This window comes from Heterodontus francisci, chromosome 6, assembly GCF_036365525.1.
Source record: "Heterodontus francisci isolate sHetFra1 chromosome 6, sHetFra1.hap1, whole genome shotgun sequence".
Taxonomy (NCBI): Eukaryota; Metazoa; Chordata; class Chondrichthyes; order Heterodontiformes; family Heterodontidae; genus Heterodontus; species Heterodontus francisci.
In genome coordinates, this window is record NC_090376.1 from 11,038,114 (window position 1) to 11,059,278 (window position 21,165).

Genomic DNA, 21,165 nt, shown 5'->3' on the forward strand with positions numbered 1-21,165 from the left:
TGGATCAGGGGCCTATGTAGGTTAGCAAATTCAGGGATAAAAAAGAACAAAGAAAATTACAGCACAGGAACAGGCCCTTCGGCCCTCTAAGCCTGCGCCGATCCAGATCCTCTATCTAAACATGTCACCTATTTTCTAAGGGTCTGTATCTCTTTGCTTCCTGCCCATTCATGTATCTGTCTAGATACATCTTAAAAGATGCTATCGTGCCCGCGTCTACCACCTCCGCTGGCAACGCGTTCCAGGCACCCACCACCCTCTGTGTAAAGAACTTTCCACGCATATCCCCCCTAAACTTTTCCCCTCTCACTTTGAACTCGTGACCCCTTGTAATTGAATCCCCCACTCTGGGGGGAAAAAGCTTCTTGCTATCCACCCTGTCTATACCTCTCATGATTTTGTACACCTCAATCAGGTCCCCCCCTCAACCTCCGTCTTTCTAATGAAAATAATCCTAATCTACTCAACCTCTCTTCATAGCTAGTGCCCTCCATACCAGGCAACATCCTGGTGAACCTCCTCTGCACCCTCTCCAAAGCATCTACATCCTTTTGGTAATGTGGCGACCAGAACTGCATGCAGTATTCCAAATGTGGCCGAACCAAAGTCTTATACAACTGTAACATGACCTGCCAACTCTTGTACTCAATACCCCGTCCGATGAAGGAAAGCATGCCATATGCCTTCTTGACCACTCTATTGACCTGCGTTGCCACCTTCAGGGAACAATGGACCTGAACGCCCAAATCTCTCTGTACATCAATTTTCCCCAGGACTTTTCCATTTACTGTATAGTTCACTCTTGAATTGGATCTTCCAAAATGCATCACCTCGCATTTGTCCTGATTGAACTCCATCTGCCATTTCTCTGCCCAACTCTCCAGTCTATCTATATTCTGCTGTATTCTCTGACAGTCCCCTTCACTATCTGCTACTCCACCAATCTTAGTGTCGTCTGCAAATTTGCTAATCAGACCACCTATACTTTCCTCCAAATCATTTATGTATATCACAAACAACAGTGGTCCCAGCACGGATCCCTGTGGAACACCACTGGTCACACGTCTCCATTTTGAGAAACTCCCTTCCACTGCTACTCTCTGTCTCCTGTTGCCCAGCCAGTTCTTTATCCATCTAGCTAGTACACCCTGGACCCCATGCGACTTCAGTTTCTCCATCAGCCTACCATGGGGAACCTTATCAAATGCCTTCCTCAAGTCCATGTATATGACATCTACAGCCCTTCCCTCATCAATCAACTTTGTCACTTCCTCAAAGAATTCTATTAAGTTGGTAAGACATGACCTTCCCTGCACAAAACCATGTTGCCTATCACTGATAAGCCCACTTTCTTCCAAATGGGAATAGATCCTATCCCTCAGTATCTTCTCCAGCAGCTTCCCTACCACTGACGTCAGGCTCACCGGTCTATAATTACCTGGATTATCCCTGCTACCCTTCTTAAACAAGGGGACAACATTAGCAATTCTCCAGTCCTCCGGGACCTCACCCGTGTTTAAGGATGCTGCAAAGATATCTGTTAAGGCCCTAGCTATTTCCTCTCTCGCTTCCCTCAGTAACCTGGGATAGATCCCATCCGGACCTGGGGACTTGTCCACCTTAATGCCTTTTAGAATACCCAACACTTCCTCTCTCCTTATGCCGACTTGACCTAGAGTAATCAAACATCTGTCCCTAACCTCAACATCCGTCATGTCCCTCTCCTCGGTGAATACCGATGCAAAGTACTTGTTTAGAATCTCACCCATTTTCTCTGACTCCACGCATAACTTTCCTCCTTTGTCCTTGAGTGGGCCAATCCTTTCTCTAGTTACCCTCTTGCTCCTTATATATGAATGCAAGGCTTTGGGGTTTTCCTTCACCCTGTTTGCTAAAGATATTTCATGACCCCTTTTAGCCCTGTTAATTCCTCGTTTCAGATTGGTCCTACATTCCCGATATTCTTTCAAAGCTTCGTCTTTCTTCAGCCTCCTGGACCTTATGTTTGCTTCCTTTTTCCTCTTAGCTAGTCTCACAATTTCACCTGTCATCCATGGTTCCCTAATCTTGCCATTTCTATCCCTCATTTTCACAGGAACATGTCTCTCCTGCACGCTAATCAACCTCTCTTTAAAAGCCTCCCACATATCAAATGTGGATTTACCTTCAAACAGCTGCTCCCAATCTACATTCCCCAGCTCCTGCCGAATTTTGGTATAGTTGGCCTTCCCCCAATTTAGCACTCTTCCTTTAGGACCACTCTCGTCTTTGTCCATGAGTATTTTAAAGCTTATGGAATTGTGATCACTATTCCCAAAGTAGTCCCCTACTGAAACTTCAACCACCTGGCTGGGCTCACTCCCCAACACCAGGTCCAGTATGGCCCCTTCCCGAGTTGGACTATTTACATACTGCTCTAGAAAACCCTCCTGGATGCTCCTTACAAATTCTGCTCCATCTAGACCTCTAACACTGAGTGAATCCCAGTCAATGTTGGGAAAATTAAAATCTCCTATCACCACCACCCTGTTGCTCCTACATCTTTCCATAATCTGTTTACATATTTGTACCTCTATCTCACGCTTGCTGTTGGGAGGCCTGTAGTACAGCCCCAACATTGTTACCGCACCCTTCCTATTTCTGAGTTCTGCCCATATTGCCTCACTGCTCGAGTCCTCCATAGTGCCCTCCTTCAGCACAGCTGTGATATCCTCTTTGACCAGTAATGCAACTCCTCCACCCCTTTTACCTCCCTCTATCCCGCCTGAAGCATCGATATCCTGGGGTATTTAGTTGTCAATCATGCCCTTCCCTCAACCAAGTCTCAGTAATAGCAATAACATCATACTCCCAGGTACTAATCCAAGCCCTAAGTTCATCTGCCTTACCTACTACACTTCTTGCATTAAAACAAATGCACCTCAGACCACCAGTCCCTTTGCGTTCATCATCTGCTTCCTGTCTCCTCTTTCCCTAAGTCACGCTGACTTCATTATCTAGTTCCTTACAGGCTTTAGTTACTACCTCCTTACTGTCCACTGACCACCTCATTTGGTTCCCATCCCCCTGCCACATTAGTTTCAACTGTGAGAGGGAATTGTTGTTCGTTGGGATATGGCCAGCAGAAGTTTGGAGACTTGGCAGTAATATATCTGTGTTCCCCATCTGGCTGAAGAATATGCTGGTCCTCACCGTCCATCCTGGTATCAATTCCCAGCAAATGCCTTGGTGCCTTTTGGGACTAAAGGTATAAAAGTAAGATTTTTTTTTTTGAATGGTGGTTAAAAGGGATGTATAGTTTTGCATTGTGAAAGGAAAGGGATGGTTGCCAGTTGAAACTGCAAGTGTGAACTTGTGTGGATTTGGGCTAAAGAGTACAATTGAATTTGTGCAGCAGTTTAATTCTATTCATCATCTCGATGAGAAGTGACATGCCATTTCTGTGCTTACAGAATGATATAGTAGATGAAAAGGAGCACAGTGTGTCTTACAAGGTGTGTTCGGAACAGAAATTATTGTTAATTGTTATCCACTTTAGTTAGAATGACAGTAACTTCTTTGAGTGAGAGGACTCCAGTAAGCTATGGTTGCGCTGCAGCTTTTATTTCAAATGTTAGATAATACTGTTCTGGCTGCAGTGTGCTGCACACAGAGGGCTTGAGATTGTGTGATAAATGAAGAGAGGTTCTGACTTGTCTTCTGGATAATATATTACTGCTCACCATCTTTAGCAGCTTCATAAGTGACGTTCCTTGATCATAAGGTCAGGAGTTGGGCTGTTCGCTGACCATTCTACAGTGTTGATCTCCATTCACAGATCCTCCAACAGTGAAGCAGCCAGACCTGGATGACATCCAGGCTTGGGCTGACGAGCAGCAAGTGCCAAATAATAACCATTTCAAATAACAGAATGCCCTTGATTCTAACCATCACAGTCCCTGACCATCATCATCTTCGAGTCATCATTGACCAGAAGCTGAAATGAAGCTTTAGCTCTGCAATCTGCACATATGTCTGTGGACTTGGGGTGTGTCCCTATAGAGAGTGCATTCCACTTTTCAGCAGCTGAGTTTTGAGACTTTTAAATATGGTGATGAGTTCCTGCAAGTTCGCCATGTGGCTGACGAAGGAACAGTTTGCATTTATATAGTGCTTTCACATCCTCGGGCCTTCTCAAAGCATTTCATCGTCATTTAAGCACTTTTGAAGTAGTCGCTGTTGTAATGTAAGGAAATGGCAGCAAATGTCCACACAAAAAAGTCCCACAAACAGCGAATAAGATGAATGACCATTTGTTTTAGTAATTGAAGGTTGAAGGATAAATATTAACTACAACACTGGAAGACCACCCTGTTCCTCTTCAAATAATGTCATGGGATCGTTAACATCCATTTAAAGCAGATGGGGCCTCAGTCCTTTCAGAGGACGGCACCCCTGACAGTGCAGCACTCACTCAGTAAAAGATAATGACTAAATAGATTGTGATGCATATAAGGTACAAATATTAACACTTCATTGATTGTAAAGCACTTTGGTGGTGAAAGGCCCTATAGAAATGCAAGTCTGTCTTTATCATTTAGCAAGATTTTTCTGAAGTTTTAGAAGTATACAGCAGAGAGCTTTCACGTCGGCCAGATTTTGAATCTGGTGATTGTTAGGGTCTAAAGTTCTGCTAATGGATGATAAATACCTGGTACTTCAAGATAATCGGGTGAACAGGTATTGGGTGTTAATTGTGTTCAAGTGTGTGTGTATAAGAGCCAGCCAGTACTGGCTGAAGATGTTTAGAGAGCAAAATTAAGCTCTGTGTCAAGCAATAAACAATCTCCACCTATGTTCAGGTATTAGAGTGAAGGTTGATCCATACTTGGGGAATATATAGGACTGAGAGGGCATATGATAGAATTTAAAATGATTGAAGATAATTTGGATCCAAAAAGCTTTCTTGCCCTGTACAGAATTGAAACACTAAGGGCCATATATACAAATTAAAATTACAGCCTATTAAAATGGGAAATCAATTATAACTTTTTTGTTATACTAGAAGGTAGATAAATATGTGGAACAGATTACCAGCACAGGTGGTGGAATAAGAAACCTTCTGGGTTTCAAGGAGGAGCTAGGCAGGCTCTTGTCAGGAAATGGGTTTCAGTATTATTCATCTACCTGAAACTGTTAATGTCCTACTATGAAATGCATTCTCTACAAACTATTAAACAGAGTTCCTTGGAGGCAGTGTTGACAGCCGTGGAGGGTTTGTGTGAAGGTGGGGATTTTAGATAGAATGCTATGCTTATGGAGTCATTATATGTCTTATTTCTGAAAAGCAGAAGAGTACCTAATACATAATTTAAAATGTGTTCAAAAATCCTCTCTTCTGATCTATTTTGAATTTTTAAAGCAAATTAATGTGTGTGGACACACATGAGAATCATTATTATTGAAGTTTTGCTGAAGGCATCTCTTTCTGAACCTCAGCCTTGCTTGCTATGCTTGTGAGCATTAAGAATACATGCGGTCCATTTTTTTTGTTTAATTTTATGCACTTGCTGCGTGCTGTTGTTTAATTTCAGCCCCGTGACCACAGTTGGCATACGATGGATGTTCAGTCTTGGCATACGTTTGTAAAATTCTGCTGTAGTTGTCTAAGATAATGGTTAGAAGTGAATTGCAATAAAGGAATCTTTCAATTAAGTTCTCATGATTTTTATAAACCACAAGAGTGAAGCTTTTGCACGTTATGAATGTAATCCAGAAATTTGAATTGCTGTCAAATTTTGTCCAGACCATTAGTACTTTTTAAAATTCATTCATGGGATGTGGGCGTCGCTGGCTAGGCCAGCATTTATTGCCCATCCGTAATTGCCCTTGAGAAGGTGGTGATGAGCTGCTTTCTTGAACCGCTGCAGTCGATGTGAGGTAGGTACACCCACAGTGCTGTTAAGAAGGGAGTTCCAGGATTTTGACCCAGCCACAGTGTAGGAATGGCGATATAGTTCCAAGTCAGGATGGTGTGTGACTTTGAGGGGAACTTGCAGGTGGTGGTGCTCCCATGCATTTGCTGCCCTTGTCCTTCTAGTTGGTAGAGTTCGCGGGTTTGGAAGGTGCTGTCCAAGGAGCCTTAGTGCGGTGCACCTTGTAGATGGTACACACTGTTGCCACTGTGCATCGGTGGTGGAGGGAGTGAATGTTTGTGATTGGGGTGCAAATCAGGTGGACTGCTTTATCCTGGATAGTGTCGAGCTGCTTGAGTGTTGTTGGAGTTGCAACCATCCAGGCAAGTGGAGAGTATTACATCACACTCCTGACTTGTGCCTTGTAGTTGGTGGACAAGCTTTGGGGAGTCAGGAGGTGAGTTACTCGCTGTAGGATTCCGAGCCTCTGACCTGCTCTTGTAGCCACGGTATTTATATGGCTACTCCAGTTCAGTTTCTGGTATATAGTAACCCCCAGGATGTTGATGGTGGGGGATTCAGCGATTTTATTTATTTAAAGATACAGCACTGAAACAGGCCCTTCGGCCCACCGAGTCTGTGCCGACCATCAACCACCCATTTATACTAATCCTACACTAATCCCATATTCCTACCACATCCCCACCTGTCCCTCTATTCCCCTACCACCTACCTATACTAGGGGCAATTTATAATGGCCAATTTACCTATCAACCTGCAAGTCTTTTGGTGGTGGGAGGAAACCGGAGTACCCGGCGAAAACCCACACAGACACAGGGAGAACTTGCAAACTCCACACAGGCAGTACCCAGAATTGAACCCGGGTCGCTGGAGCTGTGAGGCTGCGGTGCTAACCACTGTGCCGCCCAGTTTTGTAATGGCATTGAATGTCAAGGGGCGATGGTAAGATTCTCTCTTGTTGGAGATGGTCATTGCCTGGCACTTGTGTGGCGCAAATGTTACTTGCCACTTATCAGCCGAAGCCTGCATTTCTACACTGACTGCTTCAGTACCTGAGGAGTCGCGAATGGTGCTGAATATTGTGCAATCATCAGCGAAGATCCCCACTTCTGACCTTATGATTGAAGGAAGGTCATTGATGAAACAGCTGAAGATAGTTGGGCCTAGGCCACTACCCTGAGGAACTCCTGCAGTGATGTCCTGGAGCTGAGATGATTGATCTCCAACAACCACAACCATCTTCCCTGGCGCAAGGTATGATTCCAACCAGCAGAGAGTTTTCCCTCTGATTCCCATTGACTTCAGTTTTGCTAGGGTTCCTTGATGCCATACTCGGTCAAATGCTGCGTTGATGTCAAGGGCAGTCACTCTCACCTTACCTCTGGAGTTCAGCTGTTTTGTCCATGTTTGAACCAAGGCTGTAATGAGGTCTGGAGCTGAGTGGCCCTAGCAGAAGCCAAACCGAGCGTCACTGAACAGGTTATTGTTAAGCTAGTGCTGTTGATGACCCCTTCCATCACTTTACTGATGATTGAGAGTAGACTTTTTTCTTTCTTTTGGGCCTCCTGATTTTGAGAGACAATGGATACGCGCCTGGAGGTGGTCAGTGGTTTGTGAAGCAGCGCCTGGAGTGGCTATAAAGGCCAATTCTAGAGTGACAGGCTCTTCCACAGGTGCTGCAGAGAAATTTGTTTGTCGGGGCTGTTGCACAGTTGGCTCTCGCCTTGCGCCTCTGTCTTTTTTCCTGCCAACTACTAAGTCTCTTCGACTCGCCACATTTTAGCCCTGTCTTTATGGCTGCCCGCCAGCTCTGGCGAACGCTGGCAACGGACTCCCACGACTTGTGATCAATGTCACAGGATTTCATGTCGCGTTTGCAGACGTCTTTAAAGCGGAGACGTGGACGGCCGGTGGGTCTGATACCAGTGGCGAGCTCGCTGTACAATGTGTCTTTGGGGATCCTGCCATCTTCCATGCGGCTCACATGGCCAAGCCATCTCAAGCGCCGCTGACTCAGTAGTGTGTACAAGCTGGGGTTGTTGGCCGCCTCGAGGACTTCTGTGTTGGAGATACGGTCCTGCCACCTGATGCCAAGTATTCTCCGGAGGCAGCGAAGATGGAATGAATTGAGACGTCGCTCTTGGCTGGCATACGTTGTCCAGGCCTCGCTGCCATAGAGCAAGGTACTGAGGACACAGGCCTGATACACTCGGACTTTTGTGTTCCGTGTCAGTGCGCCATTTTCTCACATTCTGTTGGCCAGTCTGGACATAGGAGTGGAAGCCTTTCCCATGCGCTTGTTGATTTCTGCATCTAGAGACAGGTTACTGGTGATAGTTGTGCCTAGGTAGGTGAACTCTTGAACCACTTCCAGAGCGTGGTCGCCAATATTGATGGATGGAGCATTTCTGACGTCCTGCCCCATGATGTTCGTTTTCTTGAGGCTGATGGTTAGGCCAAATTCATTGCAGGCAGCCGCAAACCTGTCGATGAGACTCTGCAGGCACTCTTCAGTGTGAGATGTTAAAGCAGCATCGTCAGCAAAGAGGAGTACCCTGATGAGGACTTTCCGTACTTTGGACTTTGCTATTAGATGGGCAAGGTTGAACAACCTGCCCCCTGATCTTGTGTGGAGGAAAATTCCTTCTTCAGAGGATTTGAACGCATGTGAAAGCAGCAGGGAGAAGAAAATCCCAAAAAGTGTGGGTGCGAGAACACAGCCCTGTTTCACGCCACTCAGGATAGGAAAGGGCTCTGATGAGGAGCCACCATGTTGAATTGTGCCTTTCATATTGTCATGGAATGAGGTGATGATACTTAGTAGCTTTGGTGGACATCCGATCTTTTCTAGTAGTCTGAAGAGACCACGTCTGCTGACGAGGTCAAAGGCTTTGGTGAGATCAATGAAAGCAATGTAGAGGGGCATCTGTTGTTCACGGCATTTCTGCTGTATCTGGCGAAGGGAGAACAGCATGTCAACGGTCGATCTCTCTGCACGAAAGCCACACTGTGCCTCAGGGTAGACACGCTCGGCCAGCTTCTGGAGCCTGTTCAGCGCGACTCGAGCGAAGACTTTCCCCACTATGCTGAGCAGGGAGATTCCACGGTAGTTGTTGCAGTCACCGCGGTCACCTTTGTTTTTATAGAGGGTGATGATATTGGCATCGCGCATGTCCTGATGGGGTGGTAATTGACCGGGTTGGACTTGTCCTGCTTTTTGTGTACAGGACATACCTGGGCAATTTTTCACATTGCCGGGTAGATGCCAGTGTTGTAGCTGTACTGGAACAGCTTGGCTAGGGACTTATGCACTGAGTAGACTTTCTAAAATGTAAAATCTTCCTTCCTCTCTTTCCCTTGTTGAGAAGCACTTCCACAGTTGGCAGTAACCCACTGGTACCCCATATAATTGTTAGAGTTGGCTAGCTGTTTGAACACGAGAGCACCATGAGTTCACTCCTGACCCTAACTTGAGTCTGCAGCAAGAATAACAGGATAAAAGTTAGGAGTAGGAATCCTGGCTGTCTTTCTGTTCCCATTTTAGCTCAGGAGCAGAAAGACCAAGCCAGGTAACCTTAATTATCATAGTCAGGCCTAGGAGCAGAAATTTTTCTTGGCTTTCTTGGCTTTCTTGGCTGTTGCAGGAATTGAGTCCACTTGATGGACTTCTACATGGCGACAGAGCCCTCTATGCATTAGATTTTTTTGTTATTGAAATTTCATGAAATCAGGGCCTCTCATTGATTTGGACATCCTTCGTTAAATGTTATTTTTTCATTCATTCATCCAATGTGAAAGTCGCTAGCAAGGCCAGCATTTATTGCTTATTGTCTTGTAGGTGGTGATGAGCTGCCTTCTTGAACTGCTTTACTGTTGTGGTTTATTAATTTATGGGAACTTCTTAATTGAAAGAATTAAAGCAAAATACTGCAGATGCTGAAAATCTGAAATGAAAACAAAGTACTAGAAATAGTCAGCATCTGTGGAGAGAGAAGCAGAGTTAACGTTTCATTTCTGTGACCTTTCATCAGAACTATCATCAGACCATTTCACTAATATTACGAATACAATAGAATGGGTAAATTAATTTTCTGGATGCCTTCAGGCTATTCTAGTCTGTTTTATGTAGGGATTATATCGGATATATTCTGTGTTGCTGGTAAAACTCATTCTATTTTTTTAAATCTTTGTCCTAGTTGTTGGATGAACTTCCCATGATCTACAGCTGCTGTATATTTGTCTACTGCCTGTAAGTACTTGACCAGCATTGGATTCTCATCAGAGTTGATAACTATTGGCAGCAATTAAAATTCTAATACATCTTGTTATGCATCATTCAGGTTCTTAAAAAAAAATCCAGAATGGCAGACCTGTGATAGGAAATTCAGTTAAACTGTAATCCAATCACCTAATGTTATCCACTCCCTTTTCTGTTGTATTAACTAGTTCTGTTCCCATAAACAGTATATTTTACAGTATTGCTGATAATCTTTTATGTTGTACAATTTCTTTTTCTTTTTCATTTTACTGAATGACTCAGTTTTAATATTTTACACTATAAATGTGGGTGTGTATGTATCTGTTAACACGCAACAGTTATATTTTATCTGCAATGCATTTGTTGAGAGGAAGGAATATTTCGGCACTTGCATTTCAAAGTACTAACACTTTGCATATTCAGATATAATACTACAACAGAAATATTTAACTTATTTAAAAATGTCACATTTTCACCTTTGTGGGAGGCTTCTGAATTCCATTCGCTGATAGGCTGCTTGAGTGACCTCATTGACTGACTGACAGCAGCTCCAGTGAAAGCAAAGGCAGCCACAACTTCAAACCAGCCTGAGATTTGGAAAGCATAGGAACATAGGACTTAGGAGTAGGAGTAGGCCATTCGGCCCTTAGAGTTTGCTCCACCGTTTGATAAGATCATGGCTGATTTTGGTTATGTTCTCAACTCCACTTTCCTGTGTGCCCCCCATAACCATTGACTCTCTTGTCTATCAAAAGTCTATCGAACTCAACCTTGAATAAATTCAATGTATCAGCCTCCACTGTTTTCTGGGGATGCGAATTCCACAGACTAACGGACCCTTTGAGAAAAAAAATTCTCATCCCCATCTTAAACTCATTCTTAAACTGTGTCTCCTAGCTCTGGTCTCCCCCACAAGAGGAAACATCCTCCCAATATCCACTTTATCAAGTCCCCTCAGGATCTTGTATGTGATAAAGCAGTTTTTTAAATAAATAACATTTTCTGTGGTTTGTTTTAAATACAAACTAAGTAGCTGGAAGATTCAGGAGGGGAGCATTACAACCCCACAAATTTTGAGAGCCTGTAAATAACTCTTGATAGGCAGTCATAGTTTACTTAGCTATGTTCACGTCTTTAGTTAGGATATTTTTCATAATCATTCTGTGGCATTTATAATGTCAAATATTGACTTAGAAAAGTGAGACTCAAAATTGTGGCACAGGAAGCAGACTGGGTAAAGAAATGTGCACCACATACAATTCTTTAAATCTAATGTGTCAGTTTCCCTTGGTGTTACCCACTCTGAGTAAAGGTCAGTGTGGTTAGAGATGGGGACATCTGGATCAGTCACACAGATATAATTCAATTTTAGTTCAAACATTATTTCCATTATTATATGATACTTTGACCTTGTATTATTATTTAGAATTAAAAAGCAAAACTTTGGGCATCGGTCCTCAGGAAGCATATATTGGCCTTGGAAAGGGTGTAGCACAAATTCACCATAATGATGCCAGGTCTAAAAAGATTAAATTACAAATTCAGGTTGTACAGACTACTCCCTTGAGTTTAGAAGATTTGGAGTAATGTAACAGAGATGCTTAAGGTGCTTAAAAGATTTGATAGAAATGATTTCCTCTGGTGGGGGGAGTCTAGAATTAAGGGGGCTTAACCTTAAAATTAGAACTAGGCTGTTCAGGAGTGATGTCAGAAAGCACATCTTCACACAAAGGGTGGTAAAAATCTGGAACTCTCCCTGTAAAAGCTTTTGAGGCTGGGGGTAAGTTGCAAATTTCAAAAACTTTCACATTGATAGATTTTTATTAGGCAAGGGCGTTAATGATTATGGAATCAAGACAAATAGATGGTGTTAAGATACAAGTCAGCCACGATCTGATTGAATGTTGGAACAAGCTCGAGGAAATGAATGGCCTAACCAGTGTTCCTGTGTAAGTTATGATCTCTTTGGCTCACAAATGTTGCATTGTGTTTGGGGGAAGCAAACGAAGCATGACGTTATTGGTCAACTTTTGAAACTGCAGAGTCTGGACTGTCAGTTTTTGGCTTGGAGGACAGTCTAATAGAATTAGACAAAATGAGATTAAAATTCACTGCAACTAGGATGGTGAGCACGTTTGTACAAATGCTGCACCACTGAGCTGTTGTCTGCAGTGTGCTTTAAGATCGGTGGGAAGGAAAAGCAACAGGAAAACAAATGGAGGCAGAAAAGAAAGGGAATGTTAAAAGACTAAAAGAATGAAAAGGCAAGCCAGCAAGAGTGTTTTTGAATAGATGGTGCTGTTGCCAACTTTTGAAGTGCAGTTTTTAGGTTTCTTAATCAACCTTCTGGATTGTTTTGCATGTGTTGAGGCAAAGCATTAGAGCATGCACAAATTTATTTTTTAAAAAAGTCACATTATTTGAGAACAAGTGTTGAAGGGAGGGTGGACATTTGTGTATTGCTCTAACAGTCCTTGCTGACCAATCCAATCCAGATTAGTGGTTTTGCTCTGTAATCATTTCAGTAAGTTCTTTTTCACTCATTAAGCCTGTATATTGCCAGAATACTGCTACCTTTTTGACATAACCCCTAGTAAGGTTGAAGAACCTCAAGACGAATACCTTTTAGGAGCACTGAGGCCCAACATCACATATAGACAATGCTTCAATTTAAGAGGTTGACCTAGCTGGGATTCAGTGCTGTCACTTCCTTCTCTTGCTCTGCAGTAAGTGAACGATCCCTAGTCTTCGGAACAGCTGTGTTAAAACTCCATTGAAGCTGTGTTTTACATTTTTATGAAGAAATATTCCATTCACGTGACAATTTTTTTTTGCAGTGGCATAATTAAAGTTGAGAGCACAAACTTTCCTTGTCACTCCATGCTGCTACAGTGATTTGCGGTATTCCTGAGAGTGGCTCTCAAGGAAGACATTGATTAACAGAAAAAAAATGCTAGTGAGCAAGGCTGTGCTAATAATGTCATCTAAGTTGCTGAAAACGGGTGTTTTGGTAGAGTAAATAGGAAGGTACTGTTTCCAGTAAACAGAGGACACAAATTTAAGAAATTTAGCAAGGCAACCTTGAGAAGATGAAACTTTTTTAAATGCAGGGTATTAATACAATCTGGAGTGCACTACTTGGACGAGTGGGAAGCAGGTTCAAAGAACAAAGAACAGCACAGGAACAGGCCATTTGGCCCTCCAAGCCTGCGCCGATCTTGATGCCTGCCTAAACTAACACCTTCTGCACTTCCGGGGCCCATATCCCTCTATTCTCTTCCTATTCATATATTTGTCAAGATGTCTCTTAAACGTCGCTATCGTATCTGCTTCCACCACCTCCCCTGGCAGAAAGTTTCAGGCACTCACCACCCTCTGTGTAAAAAAACTTGCCTCGTACATCCCCTCTAAACTTTGCCCCTCGCACCTTAAGCCTATGTCCCCTAGTAACTGACTCTTCCACCCTGGGAAAAAGCTTCTGACTATCCACACTGTCCATGCCGCTCATAACTTTGTAAACCTCTATCATGTCGCCCCTCCACCTCCGTCGTTCCAGTGAAAACAATCCGAGTTTTTCCAACCTCTCCTCATAGCTAATGCCCTCCAGACCAGGCAACATTCTGGTAAACCACCTCTGTACCCTCTCCAAAGCCTCCGCATCCTTCTGGTAGTGTGGCGACCAGAATTGCACGCAATATTCTAAGTGTGGCCTAACTAAAGTTCTGTACAGCTGCAGCATGACTTGCCAATTTTTATACTCTGTGCCCCGACCGATGAAGGCAAGCATGCCGTATGCCTTCTTGACTACCTTATCTACCTGCGTTGCCACTTTCAGTGACCTGTGGACCTGTACGCCCAGATCTCTGTCTGTCAATACTCCTAAGGGTTCTGCCATTTACTGTATACCTCCCACCTGCATTAGACCTTCCAAAATGCATTACCTCACATTTGTCCGGATTAAACTCCATCTGCCATTTCTCCGCCCAAGTCTCCCAACAGATCTATATCCTGCTGTATCCTCTGACAATCCTCATCATTATCCGCAACTCCACCAACCTTTGTGTCGTCCGCAAACTTACTAATCAGACCAGCTACATTTTCCTCCAAATCATTTATATATACTACAAAGAGCAAAGGTCCCATCACTGATCCCTGCGGAACACCACTAGTCACATCCCTCCATTCAGAAAAACACCCATCCACTGTTACCCTCTGTCTTCTGTGACTGAGCCAGTTCTGTATCCATCTTGCCAGCTCACCTCTGATCCCGTGTGACTTCACCTTTTGCACCAGTCTGCCATGAGGGACCTTGTCAAAGGCTTTACTAAAGTCCATATAGACAACATCCACCGCCCTTCCCTCATCAATCATCTTTGTCACTTCCTCAAAAAACTCAATCAAATTAGTAAGACACGACCTCCCCTTCACAAAACCATGCTGCCTCTCGCTAATAAGTTTGTTTCCAAATGGGAGTAAATCCTGTCCCGAAGAATCCTCTCTAATAGTTTCCCTACCACTGACGTAAGGCTCACCGGCCTATAATTTCCTGGATTATCCTTACCACCCTTCTTAAACAAAGGAACAACATTGGCTATTCTCCAGTCCTCTGGGACCTCACCTGCAGCCAATGAGGATGCAAAGATTTCTGTCAAGGCCCCAGCAATTTCTTCAGTAGTAACTTTCAAAAGGAAATTGGATAAATACTTGCTAAGGAAAAGTTTGTAGTGCTGTGGGGGAAGAGAGAGAGAGGAGCCAGAGCAGCCCGAGGAGCAACAGGACTCCGGAGGTTTCATAAAAAACGCGCCAAAACCCGTGAGAGAGAGAGGGAGCCAGAGCAGCCCGAGGAGCAGCAGGACCGGAGGTTGCAAAAAAAAACGCGCCAAAACCCATGAATTACCTTTTGTTTCGGCGGACCAGGGGACTGCTGGGTAAGTAAAAACCTATATATTTGGGCAGTGGCTGAACCCGAGACACTACACGTGTAGTGTCTCCCACCCGCCCTCCTCCTCTAACCAAAAAAAAAAGAACTCTGGTGTGTTGATAAGGTAAGCTTTTTTATTTCTTCTGTATCGTTTGATTGGTTAAAAATTTACTTTTTTTTACTTTTTTTTGATTTTATCTATTAATTGGTTATTTGAAAAAGACCATAGCAGAGAAGTATCAGAAAGTAATTAACTCATAAATTTATATAAAGTAATAAAGTAATTAACTAAGTAGAGATGGCTGGGCAGGTGATGTGCTGTAGCTGTATGATGTGGGAGCTGGCTGACCCCATTGTGAACGGCAGGGACCACATCTGCAGCAAGTGTTGGTTGCTGGAAGAACTCCGGCTCAGAGTTGATGATCTGGAATCTGAGCTTCAAACACTGCGGCACATCCGGGAGGGGGGAGAGTTACCTGGACGTTTTGTTTCAGGAGGCAGTCATACCTGGTAGATTAAGTAATTCAAATTCAGTTAGTGATCAGGGACAACAGGATGTGATTGCAAGTGAGGCAGGTAGGGGGATCCTGAGTTCAGGAGTGGAGGAGCCTCAGCCTTTGACCTTATCCAACAGGTACGAGATACTTGCTCCCTGTGTGGATGAGGAAAAGGGCTGCGGGGAGGATGAGCCAACTGACCATGGCACCATGGTGCAGAAGGCCATTCAAGAGGGGGGAGCAAAAAGACAAGTGGTAGTTATAGGGGATTCTATAATTAGGGGGATAGATAGTATCTTTTGCAGGCCGGATCGGGAGTCCCGCATGGTGTGTTGCCTGCCCGGTGCCAGGGTGCAGGACATCTCTGACCAGCTTGAAAGGATATTGGAGCGGGAGGGGGAGGATCCAGTTGTTGTGGTCCACGTTGGGACTAACAGCATAGGCAAGGCTAGGATGGAGGACCTGTTTGGGGATTATAAAGCACTAGGAACGAAATTAAGGAACAGGTCCTCGAGGGTCATAATCTCCGGATTACTGCCCGAGCCATGTGCAAATTGGCTTAGGGATAAGAATATTAGGGAAGTAAACACATGGCTAAGGGAGTGGAGTGGGAAAGAGGGGTTCCATTTCATGGGGCTTTGGCATCAGTTTTGGAACCGGGGGGATCTGTACCGATGGGACGGTCTCCACCTGAACCGATCTGGAACCAGTGTTCTAGCGAAACAGATAAATAGGGTGGTCTCTACGACTTTAAGCTAGTGACTCAGGGGGAAGGGAAAGGGAAAACGACAGGGAGTATGATGGTAAATAAAAAGGTAAGCAGCAGGTTAACATGTGTGCAGGAGGGTTTAAGTTCAAGGCAGACTATGAAAGAAGCAGAAAGGAAGGATAACTCAGGAGTTATTATTAGAGATGTTGGAAATCATGAGGGTAAGAAAGCTAGCATAAAGGCACTTTACCTGAATGCTCGTAGCATTCGTAACAAGGTTGATGAGTTAACGGCACAAATCATCGCGAATGAATATCATTTGGTAGCCATTACGGAGACATGGTTACAGGTTGGTCACGACTGGGAGTTAAATATCCAGGGGTACCAGACTATTTGGAAGGACAGACAGGAAGGTAAGGGAGGTGGTGTAGCTCTGATATTCAAGGACGACATCAGGGCGGTGCTGAGAGATGATATAGGTTCTATGGAGAATGAGGTTGAATCCATTTGGGTGGAAATTAGAAACTCTAAAAAGAAAAAGTCATTGATAGGCGTAGTCTATAGGCCACCAAATAATAACATCACATTGGGGCGGGCAATAAACAAAGAAATAACTAATGCCTGTAAAAATGGTACGGCAATTATCATGGGGGATTTTAATCTACATGTAGATTGATCGAACCAGCTCAGTCAGGGTAGCCTTGAGGAGGTGATCGTTGAGTGTATCTGTGATAGTTTTCTTGAACAGTATGTAATGGAACTGACGAGGGAGCAAGCTATCCTAGATCTAGTCCTGTGTAATGAGACAGGAATAATTAATGACCTCATAGTTAGGGATCCTCTTGGAAGGAGTGATCACAGTATGGTTGAATTTAAAATACAGATGGAAAGTGTGAAGATAAAATCCAATACCAGGGTCCTGCGCTTGAACAAGGGGGGCTACAATAGAATGAGGGAGGACTTGGCGAAAGTAGACTGGAAACAAAGATTTTATGGTGGGACAGTTGACGAGCAGTGGAGGACTTTCAAAGCAATTTTTCAAAGTGCTCAGCAAAAGTATATTCCAGTGAAAAGGAAGGACTGGAAGAAAAGGGGTAATCTGCCATGGGTGTCTAAGGAAATAAGGGAGGCTATCAAATTGAAAGAGAAGGCATACAAAGTGGCCAAAAACAGCATGAAACTAGAAGATTGGGAAAACTTTAAAGGTCAACAGAAAGCCATAAAAAGAGCTATAAAGAAAAGTAAGATAGAACATGAGAAAAAACTAGCATAGAATATAAAGACAGATAGCAAAAGTTTCTATAAATATATAAAACGAAAAAGAGTGGCTAAAGTAAACGTTGGTCATTTAGAGGATGAGAAGGGGAATTTAGTTATGGGATATGATGAAATGGCCGAGGCATTGAACAAGTATTTTGTATCGGTCTTCACAGTGGAGGACATTAATAACATGCCAGTAATTGACAAAGAGACGAGCGTAGGTGAGGACCTGGAAACAATCATTATTACGGAAGAGGTAGTGTTGGGCAAGCTAATGGAGCTAAGGATTGATATGTCTCCTGGCCCTGATGGAATGCATCCCAGGGTACTAAAAAAGATGGCGGGTGAAATAGGTGCACTGGCGGTAATTTTCCAAAATTCGCTGGACTCTGGGGTAGTCCCAGCAGATTGGAAAACAGCAGATGTGACGCCACTGTTTAAAAAGGGAGGTAGACAAAAGATGGGGAATTATAGACCGGTTAGCTTAACCTCTGTAGTGGGGAAGATGTTTGAGTCTATTATCAAGGAAGAAATAGCAGGGCATCTCGATAGAAATTGTCCCGTTGGGCAGACGCAGCATGGGTTCATGAAGGGCAGGTCATGCTTGACAAATCTTTTGGAATTCTATGAAGACATTACGAGCAAGGTGGACAATGGGGACCCAGTGGATGTGGTGTACCTAGATTTCCAGAAGGCCTTCGACAAGGTGCCGCACAAGAGGCTGCTGCATAAGATAAGGATGCATGGCGTTAGGGGTAAAGTATTAGCATGGATAGAGGATTGGTTGACTAACAGAAAGCAGAGTGGGGATAAATGAGTGCTATTCTGGTTGGCAATCAGTCACTAGTGGTGTGCCTCAGGGATCGGTGTTGGGACCGCAATTATTTACAATTTATATAGATGATTTGGAGTTGGGGACCACGTGTAGGGTGTCAAAGTTTGCAGATGACACTAAGATGAGTGGCAGAGCAAAGTGTGCAGATGACTGTGAAACTTTGCAGAGGAACATTGAGTGAGTGGGCAAAGGTCTGGCAGATGGAATACAATGTTAATAAATGTGAAGTCATTCATTTCAGTAGGAGTAACAGTAAAAAGGATTATTACTTGAATGGTAAAAAGTTGCAGCATGCTGCTATGCAGAGGGACCTGGGTGCCCTTGTGCATGAATCGCAGAAGGTTGGTCTGCAGGTACAGCAAGTAATTAGGAAGGCAAATGGAATTTTGTCCTTCATTGCTAAAGGGATTGAGTTTAAAAGCAGAGGTTATGTTGCAGCTGTACAAGGTACTGGTGAGGCCGCACCTGGAGTACTGTGTGCAGTTTTGGTCTCCTTACTTGAGAAAGGATATACTGGCACTGGAGAGGGTGCAGAGGAGGTTCACTAGGTTGATTCCGGAGTTGAGGGGGTTGGCTTATGAGGAGAGACTGAGTAGTTTGGGATTATATTCATTGGAATTCAGAAGAATGAGGGGGGATCTTATAGAAACATATAAAATTATGAAGGGAATAGATAAGATACAAGTCGAGAGGATGTTTCCACTGGCAGGTGAAGCTAGGACAAGAGGGCATAGCCTCAAGATTAGAGGGAGCAGATTTAGGACTGAATTAAGAAGGAACTTCTTCACCCAGAGGGTTGTTAATCTATGGAATTCCTTGCCCAGTGAAGTAGTTGACGCTTCTTCAGTAAACGTTTTTAAAGCTAAGGTAGATATCTTTTTGAACAATAAAGGAATTAAGGGATACGGTGAGAGCGCAGGTAAGTGGATCTGAGTCCACGAATAGATCAGCCATGATCTTGAATGGCGGAGCAGGCTCGAGGGGCCGGACGGCCTACTCCTGCTGCTAGTTCTTATGATCTTATGATACTGTGACCTTAAAAAGAGGATGTTTGCTGCTGCTTTTCTGAAATTTTCTCGTGGGCTCCAAAATTGTTCACAAGTCCTATGTGGAAGAGATTTGCTAATAATTTCATTTGGAAGATTGAGTTGCAGCTGGAGAGCCAGCTGTGGTACAGTTTGGTTCCTTGGTGACGAGCTGTGTAAGGATTTCTTCCTCAAGCCAAGGATTAGCAGCATGGAAATCATCCACTTGAAAAGCTTGCAAGTGTTTGTTCTTCATTGATGTCAAAATGGTGAAGAAAATCCCCTATGATGGGACATTCCAGTTGTTATAATTCAATTAAAAGTGTTATTCTGGGTCTGCAATCCAGCTTGCAGAGGCTCTTTTTAGCATCCATTGTAACCTATCTATTGACTCCAGTAAGAAGTTTAATGTCATAGAGTCAGAGTTTTACAGCACAGAAACAGGCCCATCGGCCCAAAGGGTCTGCGCCGGCCATCAAGCAACCATCCAAAACTAATCCCACTTCCCTGCACGTGGCCTGTAGCCTTGTTTGTTATGGCGTTTCAAGTGCTCATCTAAATACTTCCTAAATGTTGTGAGGGTTCCTGCCTCTACCACCCCTTCAGGTAGTGTGTTCCATATTCCAACCACCCTCTGGGTGAAAAAAATTTTCCTCAACTCCCCTCTAAACCTCCTGCCCCTTACCTTAAATCTATGCCCCCTGGTTATTGACACCTCCGCTAAAGGAAAAAGTTTCTTCCGATCTGTCCTATCCATGCCCCTCATAATTTTGTACACCTCAATCAGGTCCCCCCTCAGCCTTCTCCGCTCCAAGGAAAACAACCCCAGCCTATCCAGTCTCTCTTCATAGCTGAAATGCTCCAGCCCAGGCAACGTCCTGGTGAATCTCCTCTGCACCCTCTCCATTGCAATCACATCCTTCCTATAGTGTGGTGACCAGAACTGTACACTGTACTCCAGCTGCAGCCTAACCAGCGTTTTATACAGCTCCATCGTAACCTCCCTGCTCTTGTATTCTATGCCTCGGCTAATAAAGGCAAGTATCCCATATGCCTTCCTAGCCACCTTATCTACCTGAGCTGCTGCCTTCAGTAATCTATGGACAAGTACAGCAAGCTCCCTCTGACCCTCTGTACTCTTAGGGTCCTACCATCCATTATGTATTCTCTTGCCTTGTTAGTCCTCCCAAAGTGCATCGCCTCACACTTCTCAGGATTAAATTCAATTTGCCACAGCTCTGCCCATCTTACCAGTCCATCTATATCATCCTGTAATCTAAGGCCTTCCTCCTCATTATTTACGACACCACCAATTTTCAAGTTGTCTGCGAATTTACTGATCATACCTCCTATATTCACGTCTAAATCATTAATGTACGCTACAAACAGTAAGGGTCCCAGTTAAAGAATTTTTTTAAAGTTCATTCACGGGATGTGGATGTTGCTAACTAGGCTAGCATTTATTGCTCATTCCTAATCGCCCTTGAGAGGGTGGTGCCGAGCCACCTTCTTGGACCGTTGCAGTCCATGTGGTGTAGGTACACCCACAGTGCTGGTAGGAAGGGAGTTCCAGGAATTTGACCCAGTAACAAATAGGGAACGGCGATATAGATCCAAGTCAGGATGGTGTTTGAGTTGGAGGGGAACTTGTTCCCACCACAGGTGGTGGTGTTCCCATGCATCTGCTGCCCTTGTCCTTCTAGAGGTGGAAGTCAAGGGTTTGGTAGGTGCTTGTTGAAGGAACC

At 44.0% G+C, this 21,165-nt stretch overlaps 1 protein-coding gene across 3 annotated transcripts in view; it reads left to right on the forward strand.

Annotated features, from left to right (window-relative positions):
* Positions 1 to 21,165, forward strand: part of acer3 (alkaline ceramidase 3) — a 274,469-nt gene that overhangs the window by 102,902 nt on the left and 150,402 nt on the right. For all 3 annotated transcript variants that reach the window (XM_068033113.1, XM_068033115.1, XM_068033114.1), the window contains exon 4: positions 10,112 to 10,164. In XM_068033113.1, the coding sequence (XP_067889214.1) occupies positions 10,112 to 10,164 (53 nt within the window). The remainder of the gene's footprint in view (positions 1 to 10,111; positions 10,165 to 21,165) is intronic.